General features: G+C 33.5%; 2 protein-coding genes across 2 annotated transcripts; both read left to right on the forward strand.

Moving 5' to 3' along the window:
* The first annotated feature begins 5136 nt into the window (after positions 1–5136).
* LOC111883879 (rac-like GTP-binding protein ARAC7) lies at positions 5137–8417 on the forward strand. The gene is made up of 8 exons (XM_023880209.3): positions 5137–5427; positions 5901–5988; positions 6089–6198; positions 7308–7371; positions 7511–7575; positions 7677–7742; positions 7849–7955; positions 8030–8417. Exons 1-8 carry the CDS (start codon positions 5329–5331, stop codon positions 8058–8060), a joined length of 630 nt encoding a protein of 209 aa, XP_023735977.1. The 5' UTR covers positions 5137–5328; the 3' UTR covers positions 8061–8417.
* Positions 8418–8975: 558 nt separating this feature from the next.
* On the forward strand, positions 8976–9915 carry LOC111883893 (uncharacterized). The gene has a single exon (XM_023880225.3). The coding sequence runs from the start codon at positions 9211–9213 to the stop codon at positions 9679–9681; it is 471 nt and encodes a 156-aa protein (XP_023735993.1). The 5' UTR covers positions 8976–9210; the 3' UTR covers positions 9682–9915.
* Positions 9916–24307: the final 14392 nt, after the last annotated feature.

Raw genomic sequence — 24307 nt, forward strand, 5'->3', positions numbered from 1 at the left:
AATTTGACATCTGTTCTTCATTAACTACACATCTCCAACCCTCCAAACTCATTTTAAAGTTGTATATTTAAACATAAAATACGTTTTTTTATATGACTAATACATATTTATACATAAAGTGATGGTTTGAATGTTAAAAAAAACTAGTATTTATACAAAAATATGGATTTTAAATGAAAAAAATGTATTTATAAGGTTTAAAAAAAAATATTTATACGGTTTCAAATGAAAAATTGTCAACATTGAATAAAGTTGTAAAAAATGATGTTTGATTTGGAACAAAAAAACAGAGTGTCAAAATTGAAAGAAAAAAATTAAACTTAGCATCACAGTGAAAACTTAGTGTCTTTTGTGGGAAAAAATACAATTTCGACACGTCGGCATGTAATGTCATCAAAACTAACATATCATCATGCCACATCAGCAGGTAACTGGGTTGACCGGTCAAGTTGTCATCAAAACTAACATATCATCATGCCACGTCAGCACGTAACAGGGTTGACACGTCGAGAATCAATGTGTGTGTGTGTGTGAAAAAGAGAGAGAGAGAGAGAGAGAGAGAGAGAGAGAGAGATAGAGACCCTTGCATATTATTTTATTTTTGAGAAAACATCATAAATGGTCCCTGTGATAGTGAAATGACGAAAATGCCCTTCAGTTAACAAATAAAACTTAACGGAGTTAGGGATAAGGACCAACTGTCAAAAGTTTTCAAAGCATAGGGACCATCTATGAGGTTTTTAAACCACAGGGACTAAACTTCAGATTTTGGGAAACCATAGGGACCATTTATGATGTTTTTTCTTGCTATTTCCTACCGAATTTATGTTTTGATATATATGCAGCAAACGACCCTTATGTGATGAAGGCATGGAGAAAATCATATGCTGATACAAAGAATGTTAAGTTCCTTGCTGATGGATCTGCATCTTACATCCATGCACTTGGGCTTGAGCTTGACCTTTCTGAAAAAGGGATGGGAACTCGGTCCAGAAGGTTTACTGGTTACTGGTTACTACTAGATACTGGTTACTGATTACGTACTAGTTATAGCTAAAAGTCGGTGGAACCAGGTTACTTTTATTTTTTTAGTTAATTGCTAAATAAATATTTATCAAAGTAATTGATTGTCAAATTTAATGAATAATTGATTGATTGACGCAGGTTTGTTATTGAATGGATCCGTTTGATCATTTCCAAGCAAGTTGTAAAAGACATGTAAAATTTGAAAAAAATGTAGTAGTTAATTTTATCAAAAAAGAAATTGTACAAATTTCATAACAAGAATTTGTAAAAAAAACATTTGTAATGGAAAACTTTAAATGAAAACGAGCATGTAAGAAATTTAGAAACCGAATTTGTAAAATCGAATTCTTAAGAAAAAAATAATTTGCAAAAGCACAATTGTACAAATAAGCCAGTTAAAAAAAAAACATGTAAAAACAGAGTTATATAAAAAAATCGGGGTAAATTTGTAAAAATAAAGTTGTGACGAATGTCTTAACAAAAATAAAAACTTTGGCCACAATTGTTAAAAAAAATTATAGATAACCTTTAAACATTTTATAGCATGTCAACGATGACCAATTTTGAACGATATTTATTATTGGTTACCTTACAGAACATTAAAATGTGTAAAACAATATTTTGGACACATAAAAGATAATTGACCCATAAATTGACTAAACTATATAACTACAACAATTGCCAACACTACTAGTTGTACGTCCGAATTCCACTTGTGTAGTCGTTGTGACGTTGCTATTCTCGAGAAAGAAAATATGAATTGTTCATCTGCAAATATTTGGTCATTCCATCGTTTAAATTGCGCTTTTAGACACGTTATTGAATGATGGAGCCACTTGATTAAAATAGTACAATTGATGTCTTAAAGTATAGATTGCTTTTTAAGATTTCCATATAGTGACATATCAATTTTCTTTGTCGTACTAAAATCTAAAAATATACAAATAAGGGATAATTGTTATTTATGATGAAGATAAGTATATAACGACAGAACCAATTTCTCATATTTAACTTTTGATTAGTAAAACCAGAAAGTTTTAATTATTCGTTAAAAACAAAACAGAGTCGGACAAAAATAGACCCTAAAACAATACGCATGCATGAGTATGTTTAGTTTAGTATTACTAATTATAAAATATAATCACCACCAATTACTTTTTATCTAAAAACATATCTATTTCTAAAAGATAGATAAATGTTTTAGTATGGGTTTATAGTTAAATATGTAACCCAATTAGCACATTTTTATAGAAAAATTAAGTAAACTAACCATTATATATGAGTGCTTTAGAAGGTGTTTGGCAAAGCTTATTTAAAAAAACTTATGACCTTTTGACTTATAACTTATTTGGTGAAATAAAGAGTTTTTAATAAATAATTGGTAGGTTATTTATCATTTTTTGACTTATTAGAGTTTACCAACAACAATAAGTTGTTTTTTACAAAAACATTTTTTTTTACTTATACCGGTAATAAGTCAAAAATACGTTTTGCCAAACATCCCCTTAATAAAAATAACCAGATTATTTTAAATTTGGAAATACAACCACCGGAATGTGTAGCCATATATAGTATGCATTCCAAAATTAGACCATTTCGGAGTAGTAATGTTCATTCAAGAATTGGCGGGGGTGATAAAGTTTGGATTCCATAATGTATAGTCATATAAACAATTTCTAAATTTGTGGAAAGTAATTATATCTATATTTATATTTATATTTATATTATTTTATAACCAAGGTCATCCAAATGAATTCAAGAGAGGTCTTGCTTTTACATAATATTCATTTGAAAATTGAACTACCACATTTTCAAAAAGAAAATTCTCATTAATACTACCACTTTATAACTATTAATCTAATACAGTTAACTTATTAATTTAAATATGTACAAATTTCATAAATCAAAACATCAAATAAACATGAAAAAATCTATCCAAATACTATTTTTGAATAATAATAATGTTTAAGTAAATTGTTAAATGTAAATTTAAAATGAAATTCCAACTATAGTATTAAATTGACACAAAAAATGAAAATGTCAAAAAAAAACTTGATTTTTTTTCCAAAAACTATTTTTTTCAATAGTAAAATTTTAAATATAGTGTTAAGAATAAAACCTAAATTGAAATATTTAAAAGTCTAGCACAAATTATATTGTGTATGTATAATATCGATATCAACATTTCGTATTATTAGTGACAATAACCACTGCATAAAACTTGTTTGCATGTAACTAAGCAATGTGTAATATCTTTTACTTCAAACATACTAACAAAGTCTAAACATTAAACTCCAAGACTAAAATTGGTAATTCAAGTTAATATATTATAAATAAATAAATAATTTTATTGAAAAATTGTTTGGTATATAATAAGAGCGGATATTCAGAGGGTAGCGATTCTAGAAAAATAAAAATCATTACCGGAACCGTTTAAGGTGGTTTCAAAGTAAATATGACTATGTTACAAAAAAAGTGTGTTGTTTTTACAACTTTACATGTGATTTGGAAATTTCAAAACAATACATTCTTTGATTTTTTAAACCTAAGGGAGCGGCCATCTTTGACTTTATAGTTTTTCATTCTTTCTTTTGGTTTCTTAGTAGGATTAGTAAGCTTAAGCTTAATTGGATATGATGGCCTAAATACCCATTTTAGTTAATATAAACTCTAAGTAACATAATTAAAAGTTCTACGGATATAGATTATTGTTTGTGTTTGTTAAAAACAAACGATAATTAATGAACAAACATTAACGAATGTTTTTGAACGAGATCATTGTTCGTGTTTATTCTTTATTAAATTGTTCATGTACGCTCATTTATTAAATAAATGAATTTTTCATTAGGGTTCATAAACATTATGTGAACGTTTAATTATTTTACGGTCCTACTCAAAGACTTCAAAAATTGTCTCTTGAAAGGACAGCTTATATTGTCCGGACTTATCTTAATTATGGTTTGGATATGACGGAGGTGACACAAGAAACGATGGAGATGCAAAACGAAACCCATTTTGATTTTTTTTTGAATATATTTTTCGCCGGAGATCTAGCAAAAATATGGTACAGATTAAGAACATGACACATAATCGATTACTTGTAATAACCGGTCAAAATGATATATATTGAACAATGACTTAACACGTGTGTGTGTGTGTGTATATATATATATATATATATATATATATATATATATATATATATATATATATATATATAGAGAGAGAGAGAGAGAGAGAGAGGTTTCGTTGAGATTAAAAATAAAATAGAGATCTCGATATTCAACCTCAGTCACGTATTTCACATCTGTCGCTCTAACCCTTCGGCGTACCGGTGCGGCAGGTCTGGTGTAATCATAAATGATTACACAGTGTCACCCGTTCCTTTCTCCTCCGCCACCATCCCCACCACCGTAACCGCCACCACCACCACCACTATCACCACCTCTGACACCAGTCGACCCTACCATTGTCCCCTCCATTACTTATACCACCGCCACCTCTGTCACCACCACCTCTTCTGCGACTAACTGTAATAATCATTTATGATTACTCAATCTGTGAATAGACATATATGTATAATCATTTATGATTATGCATATACATATAAACATGTATAATCTTGCATGATTATACCTCTCTGCCATATAATCATTTATGATTAGGCATACATCGTTGTTGTTGGTACGCTGGAACATTAGAGCGGCAAATGCGAAATATGTGGCTGAGGTTTAATCTCAAGATCTCTACTTTTTTTTTTATTCTCAAGTGAATCGTCCCATATATATATATATATATATATATATATATATATATATATATATATATATATATATATATATATATATATATATATATATATATATATAATTTTTGAAGCATATATTATCAATCATTTTTCAAGAACTATAATGTCAAATTTACATAAAAATAATATTTATATAGATCTTTTGGATTAAAAATTAATAAAAATATCATATTATAATAACTTACACATTAGTCTAAATTCGACAATTTAATAAATGTAGTTGGTCATATTATTATAATACAAAGGCACTTATTTTCACTAGGTTACAAGTTAATAAATGTTTATCTTTCTTTGTTCAAACCACAGGAATACATTCGTGGAACAAGGTGCCCCTTTCTCTTGGCACCCATTTCGCCATTGTCTTCTTCTGCACGAACCCTTCTCTCTCCTCCGAAACTTCTCCATCACTCTTGCTTCTCAAGCACACTTATTTAGGGTTTGTCTTTCATTAAAATCATCACTGCAAAAAGTAGCAGGAGCTCAAGAACACGAGAATGAGTGTTTCAAAGTTCATAAAATGTGTCACTGTTGGTGATGGAGCTGTTGGCAAGACTTGTATGCTCATTTGTTACACAAGCAACAAGTTCCCCACTGTAAATCTTTCTCTCTCTCTGTATATACTGATACATTAATCTCTTGGAAAAAAACCCACTTTATTTCAAAACACCCTTTATTTTTTAGCATTTTAGCCTTCTTATTCTGGGTGATACCTTCTTGTACAACTTTCGTAGCAAAAATTACAAGTCACTGCAGCTAAACTACCTTTGTTTTTTGCAATTATAATTTGTAGGATTATCTTCTAAGTAATCTTAACCTAATTTCAAATTCTTTTGATGTTCATTTAGCTTCCTTGTTCTAAACTAAACCTTCTTGTACAACTTCCACTTCACAATTACGAGTCACCACAACATTATTACCTAAGTTTTTGCTGAAGATAATTCATGGGTTTGATCTTTTGGTTAATTTATCCTAATTTTAGATGTGAATTACATGTGGGTTTATGTTAATTCATAGATTTTTGTACCAAAGTTTGAATTTTTAAGCTCCGATTTGTATTTCTTGACAGGATTATATCCCAACGGTTTTTGATAATTTCAGTGCTAATGTGGCTGTGGATGGAAATATTGTCAACTTAGGATTATGGGATACTGCTGGTATTTTCTTTAAAATCCAATATTTAATGAGTTCATTGTACAGAATTTATTAGGGGGTATTTTGGGTAATTAATAGTAATTCTTTTCATGTGATTTAAAGGTCAGGAAGATTATAGCAGATTAAGGCCACTGAGCTACAGAGGTGCGGACGTATTTGTGTTAGCTTTCTCTTTAATCAGTAGAGCGAGCTATGAAAATGTCCTGAAAAAGGTACACTTTCTTTTAGTGCTCTCTTCCTTTTATAGTTTTTTTTCAAATCTTCCTTTATTTTTGGTCTTCACTATCACAATTTAAAGTTGACCTGATTTTTTGAATTTGAACTGACACCCCTTTTAGGTTTTTGAATCTTGAATATTAAAATATAAATAAACTCTATAATCTATAGATGAATCTATAACCTCCTTCTCACACTAAAGTCATTTTTGACCTTTTAAAGTCAAACAGATTAGTTACATCTATTTTTATGCTTTAGCTTCTTGAGTCTTTATAAAGCAGAAACCCCTATAATTAACTAATGAAGTTGAATTTATTACCTTCTTCAACAAATTTGAATTGATTTGACTTTTTAAAGTCAAACTGATTTGTATGTGACTTTGGAAATGGATAAGAATTGTTATATCATTATAGAGAAAGAAAGGTCAACTACATCTCTTTTTATCTATTTGAAACTTGAAAAAGAAAAGAAAAACAAAAAAATCCCACAATCAAACTTGCAAGTTGCAACCTTTATAATCAATACCTTCTGACAAAATGGGAGTTGATTTTGACCCTTTTACAGTCAAATCAATTTGCTTTCAACTTTAAAACTGATAAGGTCTGTTATCATTGTGGTTAAAAAGTCCAAAATAAATGTCTTTTTTATGTCAAATTTCTTGACCCCAAATATCAAGTTGGAATCTTTCATCTTCTTGCACAAACTTAAGTAGATTTGACTTTCTAAAGTCAAAAAGAATCAATTGTGACTTTGGACATCTATAAGAATTTGTTATCATAAAAGAGAAAGAATTTGAATGTTGAGTTTACTGAATCTGAAAAAAACAACTCCATAATCAAGTTGAAATCCATTACCCTTGACCACAAGTTACAATCAATTTTGACTTTTTTTAGTCAAATTCGTTAGTTTTTAACAAAAAAGTCGATAAAACTTGTTTTCACTATTAAGACAAAAAAAAAATGAAAAGTATGCTTCCTTTTGTAACTATGTTGTCATCACCGAAAACATTTGACCACAGAAAATTTAATTCATCAAATAAAAGTTTAAATTTACAAAGTCAAACGTTGACTTTGACTAATAAAGTCATCTTTGACTATTCATACAGTGGATGCCTGAACTTCGCCGATTCGCACCAAATGTTCCAGTAGTACTCGTCGGAACAAAATTAGGTACAAATACAATTTTAAATTTCAAACAATAAATCTGATTTCACATTTCAAGATTTTCTTGAAAACAATCACCTATATAATATAAGATTTCTTGAAAAAATAAACACTTTAAGCATATTTTTCATTTTTTTACTACCAGATCTTCGTGATGACAGAGGATATTTAGCTGATCATTTCGGTTCTAATGTCATTACATCTGCTCAGGTACTAAATCATTGATTCTTGCTATTATGGTTAAAAAAAATAAAGTATATTGATTAATTGATATAAAAGTAGCTTATTTAAGAATATTTTATATTTGTTAGGGTGAGGAACTGAGGAAACAAATTGGTGCAGCTGCTTATATAGAATGCAGCTCAAAGACTCAACAGGTAAAGAAAATGAAACCAAAAACACTTGTATTATATTCGAGTCTTTGACGATTTTACCCTTGGAACATTCATAAACTCGGTGTCTATTTTTAATTACTAATTTTAGAATGTGAAAGCGGTTTTTGATACGGCGATTAAGGTTGTTCTTCAACCTCCAAGGCGGAAGGAGGCAGTGAGGCAAAAAAGGCGTAAAACCTCTGGTTGCTCGATTATGTAAGTTTAATGAGTTGTACGTTATGCATTAAAAGATGTACCTTTGACTGACTTTGACCTCGGTGATATAACAGGGGCATTATGTGTGGTGGTTGTGCTGCATAGAGGTGAAAGTGAAACCATTGATGTTAGTTTGTCGATTTTATTATGGTGAAGGATTTATGTGTGAATGAATGTTGTTAATTAGGGGTAGTTAATATAGTTAGATAATTTCGCCATTTTTGTTATTACATTATGGTTTTTGCTCGAATGTATGTCGAATGCGGTGGTGTGTTTATTGGTCAGAGTGGTTTTGATTGCACAAAGCCGCTTGCAATCACCACCTGCCGCCGCCGCCACCACTTCTGACCACCATGCGGTTGTTGATGTCGGCGAGTTATCTCTCTTGTTAAGAATCATGTGCCAAATTTGTATTTTACCTCCTTTTTTGTGTTTGAATTCAAGATTTGTGTGTGATGGCAATTGGCAAGGATCCAACCACTATTTGATTGGTTCATAGTCTTTTCTTGTGGTTGGTAATTTAATAAACGAGGGTAAAATGGTCATTTTATCCACATGGGTTGATAACGGGCTATCACCATTATCAATGGTAAAATATAACCAAAAAAATTTGTTGGTCAATTGGACATTATTAAAACTTCAATGACTTTCTAGATAAATTAGGTATTATTGGTTCTCATTTTGGATTATTTTCCTTAAAAAATATCCAAATGAGAGCAAAATCACAATTTTTCAAAATATAACAGTAACTTAATAATCAATTAATCTGGGCAATTATATATGTTTTTTTTTTATTTTAACTTATTATGGGCTATATGACTTGATGGGTTAAGTAAAAAAAACATTACCTAATGTATTAAAACACCTATCTATCCTTATTTTTTTATTCCAATTCTTTTCATGCTAAACTGATGAATATGATAAAATTTTGTTTTTTGGAATCAATGTCAGAATAAATGGTCATTTAGTGTAACATAAAACCATAGATATACATAAAAATAGATAAATAAATAAAGCAAACACAATCTGTTTTTCACTTTTTTGGGCCATATTCAATATCAAAAATTATATACATAGCCTAGGGAACAAAACTATAATTTACTCTACAATCAATCTCCATCAATATTTTGCAACGATCCAAAAGGTGGCAAAAATCGCAGATTCATCATATTTCTTTCACCATTATTGTCAAAAACAATTCCGAGTCTCTTTCTACAGAATCGATTTGATCTGTTTAATATCTGAATCTGATCGAATGCAACTATTCAGAAAAGCAAAAAAGATCCGTCTTCGAAGCGTAAAAGACAAATACCTAGTGGCAGATGATGACGAGGAAACGGTTTTCCAAGATCGCGATGGGTCATCGGAAAAAGCCGAATGGGTGGTCTACACCGCCGGAAAAAATCACATCCGTTTCAAGAGTTATTACGGAAAATACCTAATGGCATCTAATACGCCATTTCTTCAAGGAGTAAAGGGGAAAAAAGTTATACAAACGGAATTGAAACCGGATTTAGATGGGAGTGTGAATTGGGAACCGGTAAGGGACGGTTTTCAGGTCCGGCTGAAAACGCACACCGGCAGTTTCTTGCGGCCGAACGGCGGAGTGCCGCCGTGGAGAAATACGATCACGCATGATACACCGCGGAGGTCAAAAACGCGGGAGAAGGTTTTGTGGGATATTGAAACTGTAGAAAGTCTTCCGTCGTATCAGAAGGGAGATTAAAAGTTTGAATCTTTGTATTCCTTTTTTTTTTTATTATTTTTTGCCATTGAGTTTTGTAATAAAGAGTTAAAAGTTTAAACTTTATACTTGTGGTCCAAGTAGGGTTTGTAAGTATACATAAAAATAAATATGTAAAAAGATCATATACAAAAATGAAGATATAAAAAATAATTTTATAAAAATGAATTCCCAAAATTCTAAAAAAAAACATATAAAAGAAGTTGTAAAATAAAATTCTAAAAAAAAATCATTAACTTACCATCTAACACGCCCTGTCCCTCAAAGAGAAGGCACATTTTTGACTCCTTAGAAAAATATGGTTTCTCAACAAATATGTCGGTAAACATAACCAATTGTTTTTTAGATGAATTACGAATGAATTAACAATTTTGATTAGCTTAAATATTAGCATGACATATTGTTTATTAGATGTTCCTGACCTTTGTAAAAAGAACGTCCAAATCCAACTTCGTATGAGAAAGTTATGATTTTTCTAAGTTTCAGCTTAGCAGTATGCAGCCCGGAGTTCGGATAGTAGATCGAACGGTTTTTTTAGCCAACATAACCTAACGAGAATCGAAGGTCTCGTTAATAGTAGCAAAACGGTAAAAAGATAGATGAAAACGGACGTCAGATGAAGAAGTTATGAATTTTTAACAGACTTTTCATGTTCCGGCCTGTTAAAAATATAACTTTAAAAATAGAGACAAAATTGGCCAACGAAGTCTAAAAAAAGTTGTAGAGTACGGTCTCACCTACGCGTGGATATAAAGAACGTTAAAAACGGAGCTCGTATATGAAAATTACGAATTTTAGAAGTCAATGGTGTAAATTGCGAGCTGGGTGCGAGGGGTACGCCCAGCGTACCTTCGGACGCCTCGCGTACGGAAGTACGCCCCGCGAAGACCGAAGCGTACGCCCAACGTTCTTCTTCCTTCTGTGGTTCGAATCCAGCCACATAACACCACCAAAGATCTGACGCATTCCCCCTTACGCCCCGCGTACATCCGAAGTACGCCCAGCGTACCTACAAGGCTTCGACCTATAAAAGGAGAGTGAGGGATGCCTTCATTCTCACACCTTTCATCACTTCTTTCTCTCTCTACTCTCTCTCTCTCTCTCTCTCTCTCTAAACCTCCCAAAACACCCCCGAAGCCTAAGGAACCTCCCTAGCACTAGAAGAAAGACCCGGAGCGCACGAGGACTCCGAGAAAAAGAGTTTTTCAATTTAGAAACGCTGCCCCCGCAGAGCCCGGTTTTCAAGCAAACCTCCTAGTTTCGTCAAAGGAAATCATATTTTTAAGAAGCGAAGCACTGTTCAAGTTTGAATCACCACCTTATCATGTGAGTACATAGTTACTTTCATCTTACACATAGATATGAAGTATTTTATATAATTTACGTGTTATGTGTACATATTATCTGTTTAATTGAGATTTGTGTTGGATGGAAGATCCAAACTTTTTCTTTTCAGATCTAAACCTTTTCTTTTCAAATCTAAACTTTATTTTTCAGATTAAACCGTATATATATTTTATATTTGAGATATATGTTGGATGAAAGATTTAAACTTTGTTTTTCAGATCTAGACCTTTTTCTTCAGATCTGAATCGTATGTGTATTTTCTTTCCAGATCTAAACTTTTTCTTCAGATCTGAACCGTATGTGTATTTTCTTTCCAGATCTAAACTTTTTCTTCAGATCTGAACCGTATGTGTATTTTCTTTCCAGATCCAAAAAATTTCTTCAGATCTGAACCGTATGTGTATTTTCTTTCCAGATCTAACCTTTTCTTCAGATCTGAACCGTATATGTATTTTCTTTTCATATCTAAACTTTTTCTTCAGATATGAACTATATATGTATTTTATATCTACAAATATGTTGAGTAGAACATGCATAGATAAAATAGTTGGTGTGTGGTGAAAAAAAAATGAGTTTGAGGATGAGATGAAAACGTGATTTAGATCATGAGATGAGGGTGAGGGGTGAAAAATGAGAGAAACCTTTACCTAAGCGTTGGCCCCGTCATCTAGTAGAGTATGGATGACAACCATGGACTATTTTAGACGATCCGTGGAACACTAGTAGACTCGCAACCTGTAGGTGTTGTGAATGATATGTTCACCCGGTGTACTCTAAAAACCCATTGACATGTATTGCAGGTGGACTCCCGCAAATAATATTGTCGATAAAGGAGAACTATGGACTTAGCACCCGTTGGATGAACCCTGGAAACTATGGATTTAGTGTCTGTTGTATAAACCCTGGCGACGATGGACTTCGTGCCTATTCCTTAGGAAAATCCTTAGGAATGAGTGATAGATGATTCTTAGGGTAGATCCTTAAGAAATAAAGAAGATAATGGGGATGGGTAATTGGGTTAATTGTTTGATGATAAAACATAATAACTTTATTATTGTGGGTTGAAAACCCTATGTACTCATCAGGTTTCCCAACCTGACCCACTCAGTTTATTTGTATCACAGGTGTCGATATAAAGTTATGCTACACCGAGAGATTAAAGAGATGTAGATCACTAGTGTAAATGAATGTAAGTTTTGTTTATGCTTATGTTTCTATATTGACCATGACATCCCAAAGTTTTAAAATGAATAAAATACATTTCTTCGGAAATGCTTTGATAACATATTTATCATACTTTTCTTGGAACAAATTCCGCAACACTTTTCTTTAAAAAGTTACTTTGATTTGAAAATAAAGCATAAACAAATCGGTCTTTTATGGTCGTAAAAATGGGGATGTCACAGTTGGTATCAGAGCAGTAGTTTAAGCGAACTAGGAATTTATAGGATTTCTAGACTTAAACTTAGAATGTTAAGCGATGATTGTGAGATGAGTGTATACCATATTTCAGACACGAGCACTAGTTTATTTTAGGAAAGATGTCTAAAATGCTTTTATGTGCTAAATGGTTTATATAAAGATGCCGTATATGTTATTATTTGATCGGATCTATGGTCTGTTGACGACCGGATCTGGAAATTTTATGTATACAGGTTTCTAAACGTTTGATTTGTAACATTCATAAAATTCGAGCCAATTTAAAACTTTTTAAATCATTTAAAACCATTCAGTTATTACAATTTGTTTTCAAAATAGTTAAAACATCAGAGTTCCCAGAAATCATAATCATCAATCGAGGAAGAGTACGGTCACGCCTTCGCCTTACCGCGGTCATCCATTGAACTTGAAACAATAAATTGAAACTGTAAGCTCGAAGGCTTAGTGAGTTACCCCCAAAATACCAATGTCATACCGATATAACCATAACATATAACATATAAGTAAAAGAAACAACCATGCATCCCAAGTCTATAGTGTGACTGGTCCGCCCGGACCGAGCCTTCAGTCCACCCGGTCCACTCATCGAGTCTATAGTATGCATAATGAGCCTTCAGCCTGACTGGACCGCATCGCAGGCATTCAGTCTATCTGGACCGCTCTCCGAGCCTTTGGCACGTCTGGACCGCCTCGCGAGGCCTTCAGCCTATCCGGACCGCTCGTTGGGCCTTCAGCCTGACTATGTGCCCTCCTGGGCCTGCAGTCTATCCGGTCCGCCCTGGGTATGTTGGCCTTCAGCACAAAGCATGACCGCCTCAACCCAACCCCCAATCAAACAACCATGTGCACATATAACAGATAATCACATAACAATCTATGGACAACAAACCGATCTAACAGATCAATAACATAACGACATCATATAACCAGGATACTGACCTAACCGGTCACTAACATAGCATCATCCTATATACCAGGATTTCGACCTAAACTAGGTCACTAAACATAATACAATCCTAACTACCAGGATGCAGATCTAACAGATTAATAATCATAATGCCATCCTAACTACCAGGATGTAGATCTAACAAATCAATAAGCGTAATACCATCCTAACTACCAGGATGCAGATCTAACAGATCAATAAGCATAATATCATCCTAACTACCAGGATGCAGATCTAACAGATCAATAAGCATATCAAGCAAGTACCAGCATACAATCCGAAAAAGGGTTTGCCTTGGTGCCTTAGACCCTGTTGATATAGTGAGGATAACTCACCTTACACTGCCGATCTAAACTGAAGAGTCGAACTCCCGAATCGTTGCCTCTAAAAATCTCGAGGAGCTGATTTCTCGACTCCCAAAGCTATCAATACCAAAATATCACTTAGTTCAAAACAATAATCCTCCTTAGGGTAAAATGACCATTTTACCCCTAGTCCAACTTGGTCCATATCTAAGGCTCAAAATCATAATATAAAAATCCCAACACCGGATAGGCTTCCCAAACCCACTAATGGCCCAATTTGCTAAGTTGGGTCCAAACCCTCTTATGGGCCTTACCCTAAGCCCAAACTGTTGGATAAGGTGTCTAAGTCCATAACTTATTTGGTACATACTTGACCCGGCCCGGCATGGTGCATTTGGGTTGCACTTCACCCAAACGATTTATGGATAATTTTATGAGAATTGTATACTTACGATTTATTAATATATTATAAGTTATAATATATTAATATGAAGTCATGTTATTTAATTAGTTTTAGTCTTAAATTAATTATGAATTAATTTAGAGATTAAAAAGAAGACTGATTAAATTATGGGCTATTATATTTTATATAGTGTGGGCTAATACTCATTTGTTAATGGGCTAAGCTAATATGAAAGTCCATGGATGATCCATGGAGCTTTTAACCCATGGATCCTTGGAAAGGAAAAGACATGGGTTATTAGGGTTTCACCCTAACTATGCACACTATATAAAGAAGCATATGATGCAAGAAATAGGTTCTAAGGGTAGACTCTAGTTGTGTGAGACTTAGTGGTGGCCGATTCCACAAGAAAGTATACTACTCTCTCAAAGTTTTCCAAGTGTTTGTGGTGATTTGTGATTCCATTTGAGGCATTCACACTATTGGTGCTTGGCTCTCAAACTCCAAACAATCAACCATCATCAAAAGGTATGTATTTCTACTAGTACTTTTATGATTCATAATCCTTATGCTATGCTAGTTAGGAAGAAACCTTGGAAGTTATTATTTGCATGTATTTCATGAAGAAAACATAGATCCAAGGTTTATTAGTGTTGCATGCACACTTAGGAAGTGTTAGATTGATCAAAACCCAACAGTGGTATCAGAGCCTAGGCTTGTTTTCTTAAATACTTGATGCAGATTGCTGAAAATCGAAGTTTATGTGTTGTCTGCACAGCAGACTCGCCGAGTCCATGAAGGGACTCGACGAGTCCAAGACAAACTTCATCCAACTCGGCGAGTTGGTTCATGCACTCGACGAGTTGGAACCCCAGACAGCATATCTTCGAGTTTTGGTGTTGGAATTGGTCTAGAATCATTACCTTAAACTGTTTTGGACTCATAAAACCTGTTTTTGATGTGGTAATGATGATGGTGGACCAATTTCATAGTTATAATCAAAATTTCAAGTTTATATGTGTTCATATGATTCTTGAAATTGTTGATGTGGATGTTCATGTTCATATGAGTTTTGTTAGATCATAGGAATTATTTGCAAATTGTTTGTTAGTTAATTCTTGATCTTAATGTGTTTTAATGGAATTCATAATTTGTCCTCAAGTTATGGAATTCCAAAAGTTTTTTCTTTTAAATGTTTTTTTAAGAAGTCATAAGTTACACTTTAGAAGAGTTTTTCTAATAAATGCTTTTATGGACTTCATAACTTGTCCTCAAGTTATGGATTTCCAAGAGACTCTTCATTAAAATTATTAAACACTTAATTAAAACTCATAAGTTATGAATATCCAAAAGTTTATGAATTGTTCAAAACTTGCCCTCAAGTTTTGGAATTTGTAAAGTCTCACACAAACTTTAATGCCATACCCTAGAAGTTTTAAAAGTTAAAATTCTACCCTTATACTATTATAAGATTAATGGTTAATTATTATATATATGTATAAGAACAAGTCGTTTTACCGTTAGTAGGCCTCATTCGCGAAGCCGGTCTATAAGGTGGGTATAAGGTTGTTGCCTATAAAATGGCGACTTAATGGGTGTCCACTCTCACCCACCGCTTGCTTGACTGGTGGAGGGTCGTTAGCCGAACGGGTAGGACAATGACTTTAAATTCTCATTAAAAGTATAATGATTATTATAAAGTAACTAAATGTTTTATTTAATTCCCAATCTTAGTTACTTTAGGAAAAATGTGAATTTGGTGCTAGCCCATGGAATTCACACTTTGTACCTTACCAAGTCGTTGGTGGAGCGTGTGTGGTTAACTGGCACACTAACTTGGACTAGTAAGGATCACGAAGGGTGACTTAATGTTTGTCATAGATCAATGGAGCGTGTGTGGTTAACCGGCACATTGATTAGGTGATAATATTAAGGGTACCAAGTGAATTGGTATGGTTATTCACACCTTGTTTTGTGATCCTCGGCATCCCAGTCACAAAATTTGAGAGGGCACACTCGAGATTGAAACATGCCATTGAAAAGTTCAATGAATCTCAAAAGATCTAGGAATTTCAAATCCAATTAAAACCTAATAAATTATTTCGTTTTTCATGGTGGAAATTGGTGAATCGTCATTCGCCTACCTTCAAATATTTTATAGCTTGGATTACGACATCCCTCTTCCAAATTATAAAATATTGTGTTGGGTCCTAGCCTTAATATTTCATATTGGGTGTTATATTAAGGACTTTGAATCAACTAACTTGATTTTCTCCCCTTATAGATGTCTGGTTCAGACAACTATGATCTTCCCAAATCTCTTGAAGATGGTGTCCCTCAACTGTTGGATTAGTGTCTAAGTCCATAACTATTATGGTATGTACCTGACCCGATGGTGCATGGTCCTTTTGGGTTGCCTTCACCAAAGCAACTTGATTGGAGAAATAAATAGAGAGAGAGGTTATTATGATTTATTAATATGTTATAAGAATAATATATTAAAGGAGAAATCATATTTGTTTAATTAATATTGGTCAATAATTAATTAAGAATTAATTTTGTGATCAAGTGTAATTAATTAAACTAGAGGGGCTGAATTGTAATTATGTGATAGTTACAAAATAAGGTAAGGATTATCTTATATATATGGTGAACGAATTTGAGGTGATAATCCCTTAGAATTTGACTAGGATAAGGGTTTATAAGACTTATCTTATGGTTGCTTGGTGGGCAAGCAACTAGATAAGGATAAGAACTAAAACCCTAATCTTTACACCTATATAAACCCCCTAAGGCTCATGAATTCGTCGAACCCTTCCCAAGAGGTCCTAAGGACGAATTCTAACCTCCCTCCTCTCTATTTATACCTTCTCCATTTGCTCTTGGTGTTTGTAAGCCATTAGAGGAGTGACACTTGTGACTCTAAGCCTTCCAAAGTCAATTCAAGGAGGAATTGGATTGTTATTGCTATATAACAATCAAGGTATGTTCTTAAACCTAATTACATGTGAATTTCGATTTCCATATGCTAGAATTAGGGTTCAAAGTCTTGGATTCAAAGTATGTACAATAGAGAAACCTAGATCCAAGCTTTAGGGTTTGTATGAGCACATAGGATGTCTTATGACCAAAACCCATCAGTGGTATCAGAGCCATGATTGGTTTCTATTGTATTGATGCTTGATGTAACTGAAAATCGTGTTTTGGCCTCACTGTTCGACCTAACTCGGCGAGTCACTCTTGGACTCGGCGAGTCAGCCCTACTCGGCGAGTTCCAGAGGGTGACTCGGCGAGTCGGTGCGTCAGATAGTGCTTATCTCGGGATTTCTTGCTGTTTTTGCATTGGGATAGTTACCTTATCATGTTAGATTAATATTAATCCGATTATATGATATATTTGACTATATTTTAATCTAATTGAACATATTTATCAATTAATAAGATAATTGTTTCCTTATAAGATAATTGATTAATTATTGATAAATTGTTTTTTGCAAGAAATCATCAAATATGGATAATTATGTGATTAAATGTTAATTTGAATTATTTGTTATTTGATCCTTGTTGTTGTGAAAAGTTTCATATTTTTCCCCTTAGGTTTTATAGTTTAAATTTGAACCCAAAAGTTTTGTTGTTTTGAAATTTAAATAGTTGAAACCCTAATGTTTTGAAAAAGGTTTCAAAACTTGCCCTCAAGTTTTGGAATTTAAAAATTGATTAAAAGTTTAATTAGGAATGTTAAATTCTAAAACTTTAATATAGTTTTGAAAAGGTTCAAATCACACCCTTATGGTTTTATTAATTAATTAAGGTGTATAATTAAAAGAGGTTTAATAAATCCATAAAAGTTTTTGGTTTAAAATTTAATTGAATTAAAAGTATAATTGTTAAATTTAACCACCTAATATTTTAAAAGTGTAAAATACACCCTATACTATATATAACATGAAAAGTCTAACATTATATATATGTATGAGTAAAAGTCAGTCTTACCGTTAGTAGGCCTCATTCACGAAGCTAGTCTATAAGGGGTGTTTAAGGAAATTGCCTATAAAATGGCGATTGAATGGGTATCCACTCTTACCCACCGCACTCTTGACTAGTGGAGGGTCGTTAGCCGAACGGGTAGGATAGGATGAAACCTTCCATTATAAGTATAATGAATTATTAAAGTAACTAAATGTTTTATAAAATTCCCAATCTTAGTTACTTAGGCAAAAGTGAATTGATGCAATTCCATGAAATTACACTTTGTGCCCTTGCGAAGACGTTAGTGGAGCGTGTGTGGTTTACCGGCACACTAAATGGTTCTAAGCAAAGGTAGCAAAGGGTGACTCAACGTTTGTCATAGTTCGGTGGAGCGTGTGTGGTTTACCGGCATCGAATAGGTGACTGTAACATGTGAGGGCACCATGTAAGTTTGCATGGTTATTCACACCCGCTTTGTGATCCTCGGCATCCCAGTCACAAACAAGAGGGGCATATCGAGATTTAAACATGCCATTGAAAGTTCAATGAATCTCAAAGGATCTAGGAGTTTTCATAGATTTAAAACTTAAATTTCTTTTTCGTTTTTCGTGGTGGAAATTAGTGAATCGTCATTCACTTACCTTCAAATATTCTGCAATTAGGGTTATGGCATCCTTCTCCCGAGTTGTAGAATATTGTGTTGGGTCCTAGCCATAGTATCTCATTTGGGTGATTTACTAAGGAATCTATCAATCAACTAACTTGAATTCGTTTTCTCCCGTTTTGTAGATGTCAAATTTTGACAACTATGGTCTTCTCAAATCCCGTGGAACAAGCATTCCACATGAAGATGATATTCCATGATTCGATCGAGGAACAAGAGATCATGCTTCACTTCCTCCTCCTCCTCCAATTGTTCTCCCTAACCCACAAGTTCAAAGGCTTGAAAAGTTCAAGATCACTCAAGCCCTTTTGGCAAGTAAACATAAAGAAGGAAAGTCGGTGTGTGCACACGTCCTAGGGATGAAGTCACATATTGATAGGTTAAGAATGTTGGGATCCGTTGTCTGTGAGGAAATGGCTGTTGATTGGGTCCTTCAGTCACTTCCTAACTCATATAGTGAGTTAGTAACTGAGTACTATATGATAAACCGCGACGTGACCCTTATAGATCTCACCTATATGCTTATTGCTGCTGAATCAACAATGGTTTGGCGCAATAGAAAAGCAAAGTTGATTGGTGAATCTGCCTTCAAGACCTCTATGGAGATAGACAATGGCAACGAAAGACATGCCATGATCAAAAGTGTGATCATAAGAGAAAGGCAATGTCTGAAGTAGTTCCATGTCCTGTTCCAAAAGAGTCTATTTGCTTTTATTGCCAAGAGAAAGGGCATTGGAGACGAAGCTGCCCTATTTACCTAAGAGATCTAAGAGATGGGAGAGTCAAAACGTATGGCTTTGCTTTAGGTAAAATCCATTGACTAACTCTTTTAAGCTTCTATTCTAGATTCTTAATACATAATGTGATAAGATTACAATTGATGTTTTGTAGGATCGAAGAAAAGAAAGGAAGTTTAAGGGAAGAAGTGAGCAAAATCTAACCGTGAAAGAATGGATTTCGATCGCATTTCTCGAAGATTAGATTCTTGAGCTACTACTTAAAGTTAGAATTAGATTGCTAAGAAAGATGTATTAGCATAGTTTTTTCAATGAATTGCATTGTAAGGACAAAATTTTTCCGCAATAAAATAAATTTTGATTTTTATATTATTTATTTATCCTTGCAATATAAAAAATTGATGTTTGAATGTTTCTACTAGCAATAATGGAGTTGATTCTTAATTATGTTGTTTATGGAAATGTCGAGAACTTACCAAATAGGGAGAGTTTCTCATCGCCCAATTTTCAATTGGACAGAAATTTGGAATCATGCAACTTGGTTGCACGATGAATGAGAAATTTCATATTTGGAAATTAGACAAATTCATTGACAAAGTGTCAAGTGAAGGACTAGGAGATCGAGTACACAAAGTTGTGTGTTGATCAAGTCCACCATAAGAGTAACAAAGATATCCGTCATGATTTACTAAAGGTTTAGTAAATGTGATTATACTTACAAGATTAAGTGTAATTCTAGATTGATTGAAAAAGGTTTAAATCAATAGTAGAACGAATAAGAAGAATCATGTAGGCAGAAAGATAAAAGTTTCTCCATTCTAAGAAGAAGGGAGAGTACCTTTTATGCTTTATGATGGGTCTTAATGATTAAGAACCATATCTCAATTGATCCTCTAAGCGAGTCTTAGTACAATTGTATGTCCAAGAAGAAGAATCAAGGATTGAAGAAATGGTTAAATCAAGAAGTCAATCATACTTCATTCCAATAACAAGTCTTAAAGTTAAGATTGTGACAACGAGTGAAAAGTATTAAAGGTTTATAACATTCATCAAATGTGGAAAGTTGTGATGTCTTAGATAAAGACAAAGACCAACTAGGACCAATTTATGAAGTGTTTTGACAAAAGCTACACTAACTCTTGAATATCTGTTTGTCAAGAAATGGTTATTGACAAGAGAATATTATAGGTCAAGGAGTCAGTGGGAGTCTTAATGGTCTTGAAAAGTTTCAAGAACAAATCAAATAAACCTTATCGATCATCACTAGAACACGAGTTGAGGTTTACAACCTATCGTGTTGACATTATTTTGCTTCTGTGCCAATCCAATCGAGTTAATTATGCATGTGAGTCCTATGAGTTCTCATTTGAATGCATAAAAGGCAAGGACCTTGATCAATGGAAAGTACATCGATAAGAAAAGGTGAGCTGCTTAACTACTTGGAAGACATGGTGGGCAGTTGTGCTACCATAAGGCAAGAAATCAAGATTAAGAAAGTTCGGTCCATATGAGTTTGAATTTGTCATAAACTTTAGTTTTGACAAATTCACATGGATAGGAACACATACACCGTTTAAATCTAAGTGTCATAAGATTTCCTCCTTCATGAAAATGATTGTGAGGAAATGCTTTCACTAAGAAAGATTTAAGAAGATAGTGATTGTAAAATTGCATTCTCGAATTCGATTATGGTTACGGTATCCCTTTCCATAATTTGAATTGTGAGGTTTGGCAATTAGTCTTAAGTGTTTAGACACACATATGAACTATCGAAGGCAAAGTTGTATAAGTTCAAAAAGCCTTGATAAAAGATTATCAAAGCACTAAGTATTAGAAACATGAACTTAAGAAATTCAATAAGTATTGTTTTTCTGAAAGTTAAGATGTTTATGAATACATGTCGAAGCTAGTGGGAGCATAAGTGTTATGTTTTATAATAATCATCATGATAGTGGGAGCATAAATGTTATGATTGTATGATTATTAAGGAAAGTATTGCAAGGTTAGCAATATTAATTATAGAAAACAAGAGTCATACTTTGCAAAGTCACAATAGTTGAAGAGTTGTTTTGCTATAATTAAGGGAGAGAATATTATGCTTCATTTCAAATCTAAAGGTTTAGGTTGAGAAATGTTAATAAATTTAGTCAAAGGTACATAGTGTGTTCTTAAAATTTCGATTATAATTACGGCATTCCTCTTCACAATTCGAATTTTGAGAACATAGCAAATAAAACATTGTGCGTCGTGTCCCATACGCTTCGAACATAGGATCGATTGCAGATGCTTTAATGTTTGACCATTCTAAAATTTTCCAAATCTCGAGCGCATTTAGAGGGAAAAGGGACTAGAATTGGTGTTGACTAAAACAATTAAACAACTATCAAAGGACAATCCAAAGTTTGACGAGGATCGGTCGCTTGTGAGTAGTTAGAAGCATGGTATGGACCATATCGACTTTATTATGAATAGAAAAGATTCTATTAAGAATGAGTTGTCATATGGAAATTATGGAAATGTTTCCATATTTGATGGACCATATCAACTTCATCATGAATAGAAAAGATTCTATTAAGAATGAGTTGTCATATGGAACATATGGAAGTGTGTCCATATTGGGAATTGAATATTGAGAAATCTATGACTAGATTAGAAACTTCTATGTAAAAGGATGTTCAAAGAAAGTACTTTGAGTGAGAGACATCACATCTATGGAATTGTCTTGTAACAATCTCCGATAGAGGACTTTGTAATATCATTGGCAATAGTCTTTGTGACTTTAGTGTAGTGACATTACGAAAGGACAATTGCATAAAATGTTAGAATCTAGCATATTCTATAAGTAGCAAGAATTTGATATTCTTTCACTTATGGAAAAGGATTTGGAGTTGTGAAATGAGAATGATTGGAAATGTGCTCAATTTGGTCTATTTCACAAAGTAAGAACCATAGGTAAACATTGTGTGCATGTTAGGAGCATGGGACAAGTGTAATAATTCAAGTAAGAAGTTGATTACCCGAAACGACAAATAATGAGTAATCGATATGGTGATAAATAAAAGGTGTTTTATTTATGCTCAAAGGGTTAAGGCCATATGGGATTAGTATTATTCTTGTGTTTCACATTTGCATGTTTTGACTTCCAGAATAATTGAGTTTATTAAGAATAATCGAATTATTCAAACGGGCCACAGTCGTTCATATGTTGGAAGTAGATATGAATGAAGACTGTCGTGAATTGGTGTGTGGATTGTCTAAAGAGCATTAGACATAAGCAAATGTTTGCTGCAACATTCATGAGTGCTTATGAATATGATTTGAGCATTGGATTAAACCCACACTCACTTGGATCACTCCATGAATTGTATCACGAGTGATTGGTGAGACGATAACATCTTATATTCTTGAAACCGAGATGTGTGAGTTGTATCTTGCGAATCGGTTGCACATTGATAATATGTAAACGCATTAGTAACTTGGTGTTATAAAACATATTGTTGTGTGTGATTTGGTTAGTGAGTGCAAGCGAGCATTGTATCAAAGTTTATCCATTCCTTTTATTCAAAGTAGAATAAAAGCGATATCTTTGGGCCCCTCGATGGTTTAGTGATGACAAACGTAAATGCTCGGTCGGGCTAGGGCTAATTTGATTTGTTCAATTAGTCTGTCGTCATAAATCAGAAATCGAGAAGTAGTACAAAGAGAATGATTTGAAATCATATCTCATATGATATCTAGAATGGAGGAATATATGATCCCTTATCTAAGGACACGCGTATCTGATAGGATCAGAGTTGACAGCGGCTTTGGAAAGCTACGATTGCAGATCAGGATCTGAAGTCATACGCAGAATAGTTATTAGACTTATCCAAGTGGGAGACTGTTGAATTAGTGTCTAAGTCCATAACTATTTTGATATGTACTTGACCCGATGGTGCATGGTCCTTTTGGGTTGCCTTCACCAAAGCAACTTGATAGGATGAATTATGGAGAGAAAGGATTAAATATGATTTATTAATATATTATGGGAATAATATATTAAAGGAGAAATCATATTGTTTAATTAATATTAGTCAATAATTAATTGGTAATTAGTTTTGTGACTAAAAGAGATTAATTAAACTTAAGGGACTGGAATTGTAATTATAGGATAATTGCAATTTGGGCCATGGATTGCCTTGAATCAAGAGGTGGACGAATTCTATGGGGAAACCCATAAGGAAATCGTCCATGGGCTTGATTAAAGGAGTCTATGGGTTGCTTAGGGCTTAAGCAATCAAATTAGGGTTTCATTGTTAGATAACCCTAATAGTCTCACTATATATAGAACCCTTAAGGCTCAAAAACGTGGACAAGCAATCTTCTAGGGTTTTCACATGGTTTTGGCAGCCTCCATCCTCTCTCTTCTTCATCATCTTGCTTATGGTGTTTGTGAGCCATTAGAGGAGTGACACTTGTGACTCTAAGTCTTCCAAAGTCAATTCAAGGAGGAATTGGGATTGTTATTGCTACATAACAATCAAGGTAATATCATAAACCTAATTATATGTTAATATTGATTTCCATATGCTAGAATTAGGGTTTATAGTCTTGGATTCAAAGCATGTACAATAGAGAAACCTAGATCCAAGCATTAGGGTTTGTATGAGCACATAGGATGTCTTATGACCAAAACCCATCAAAATAGACTTTGGAAGATTGGATCTACAAGATGGAGCCCCTGCATGGCTCGAAAAGCCACTGTATGGATTAAGAACTGAAGCTACTCGGCGAGTCACATGGGTGGACTCGGCGAGT

The sequence above is a fragment of the Lactuca sativa genome, chromosome 7 (genome assembly GCF_002870075.4).
Source record: "Lactuca sativa cultivar Salinas chromosome 7, Lsat_Salinas_v11, whole genome shotgun sequence".
In the NCBI taxonomy this organism is placed as follows: Eukaryota; Viridiplantae; Streptophyta; class Magnoliopsida; order Asterales; family Asteraceae; genus Lactuca; species Lactuca sativa.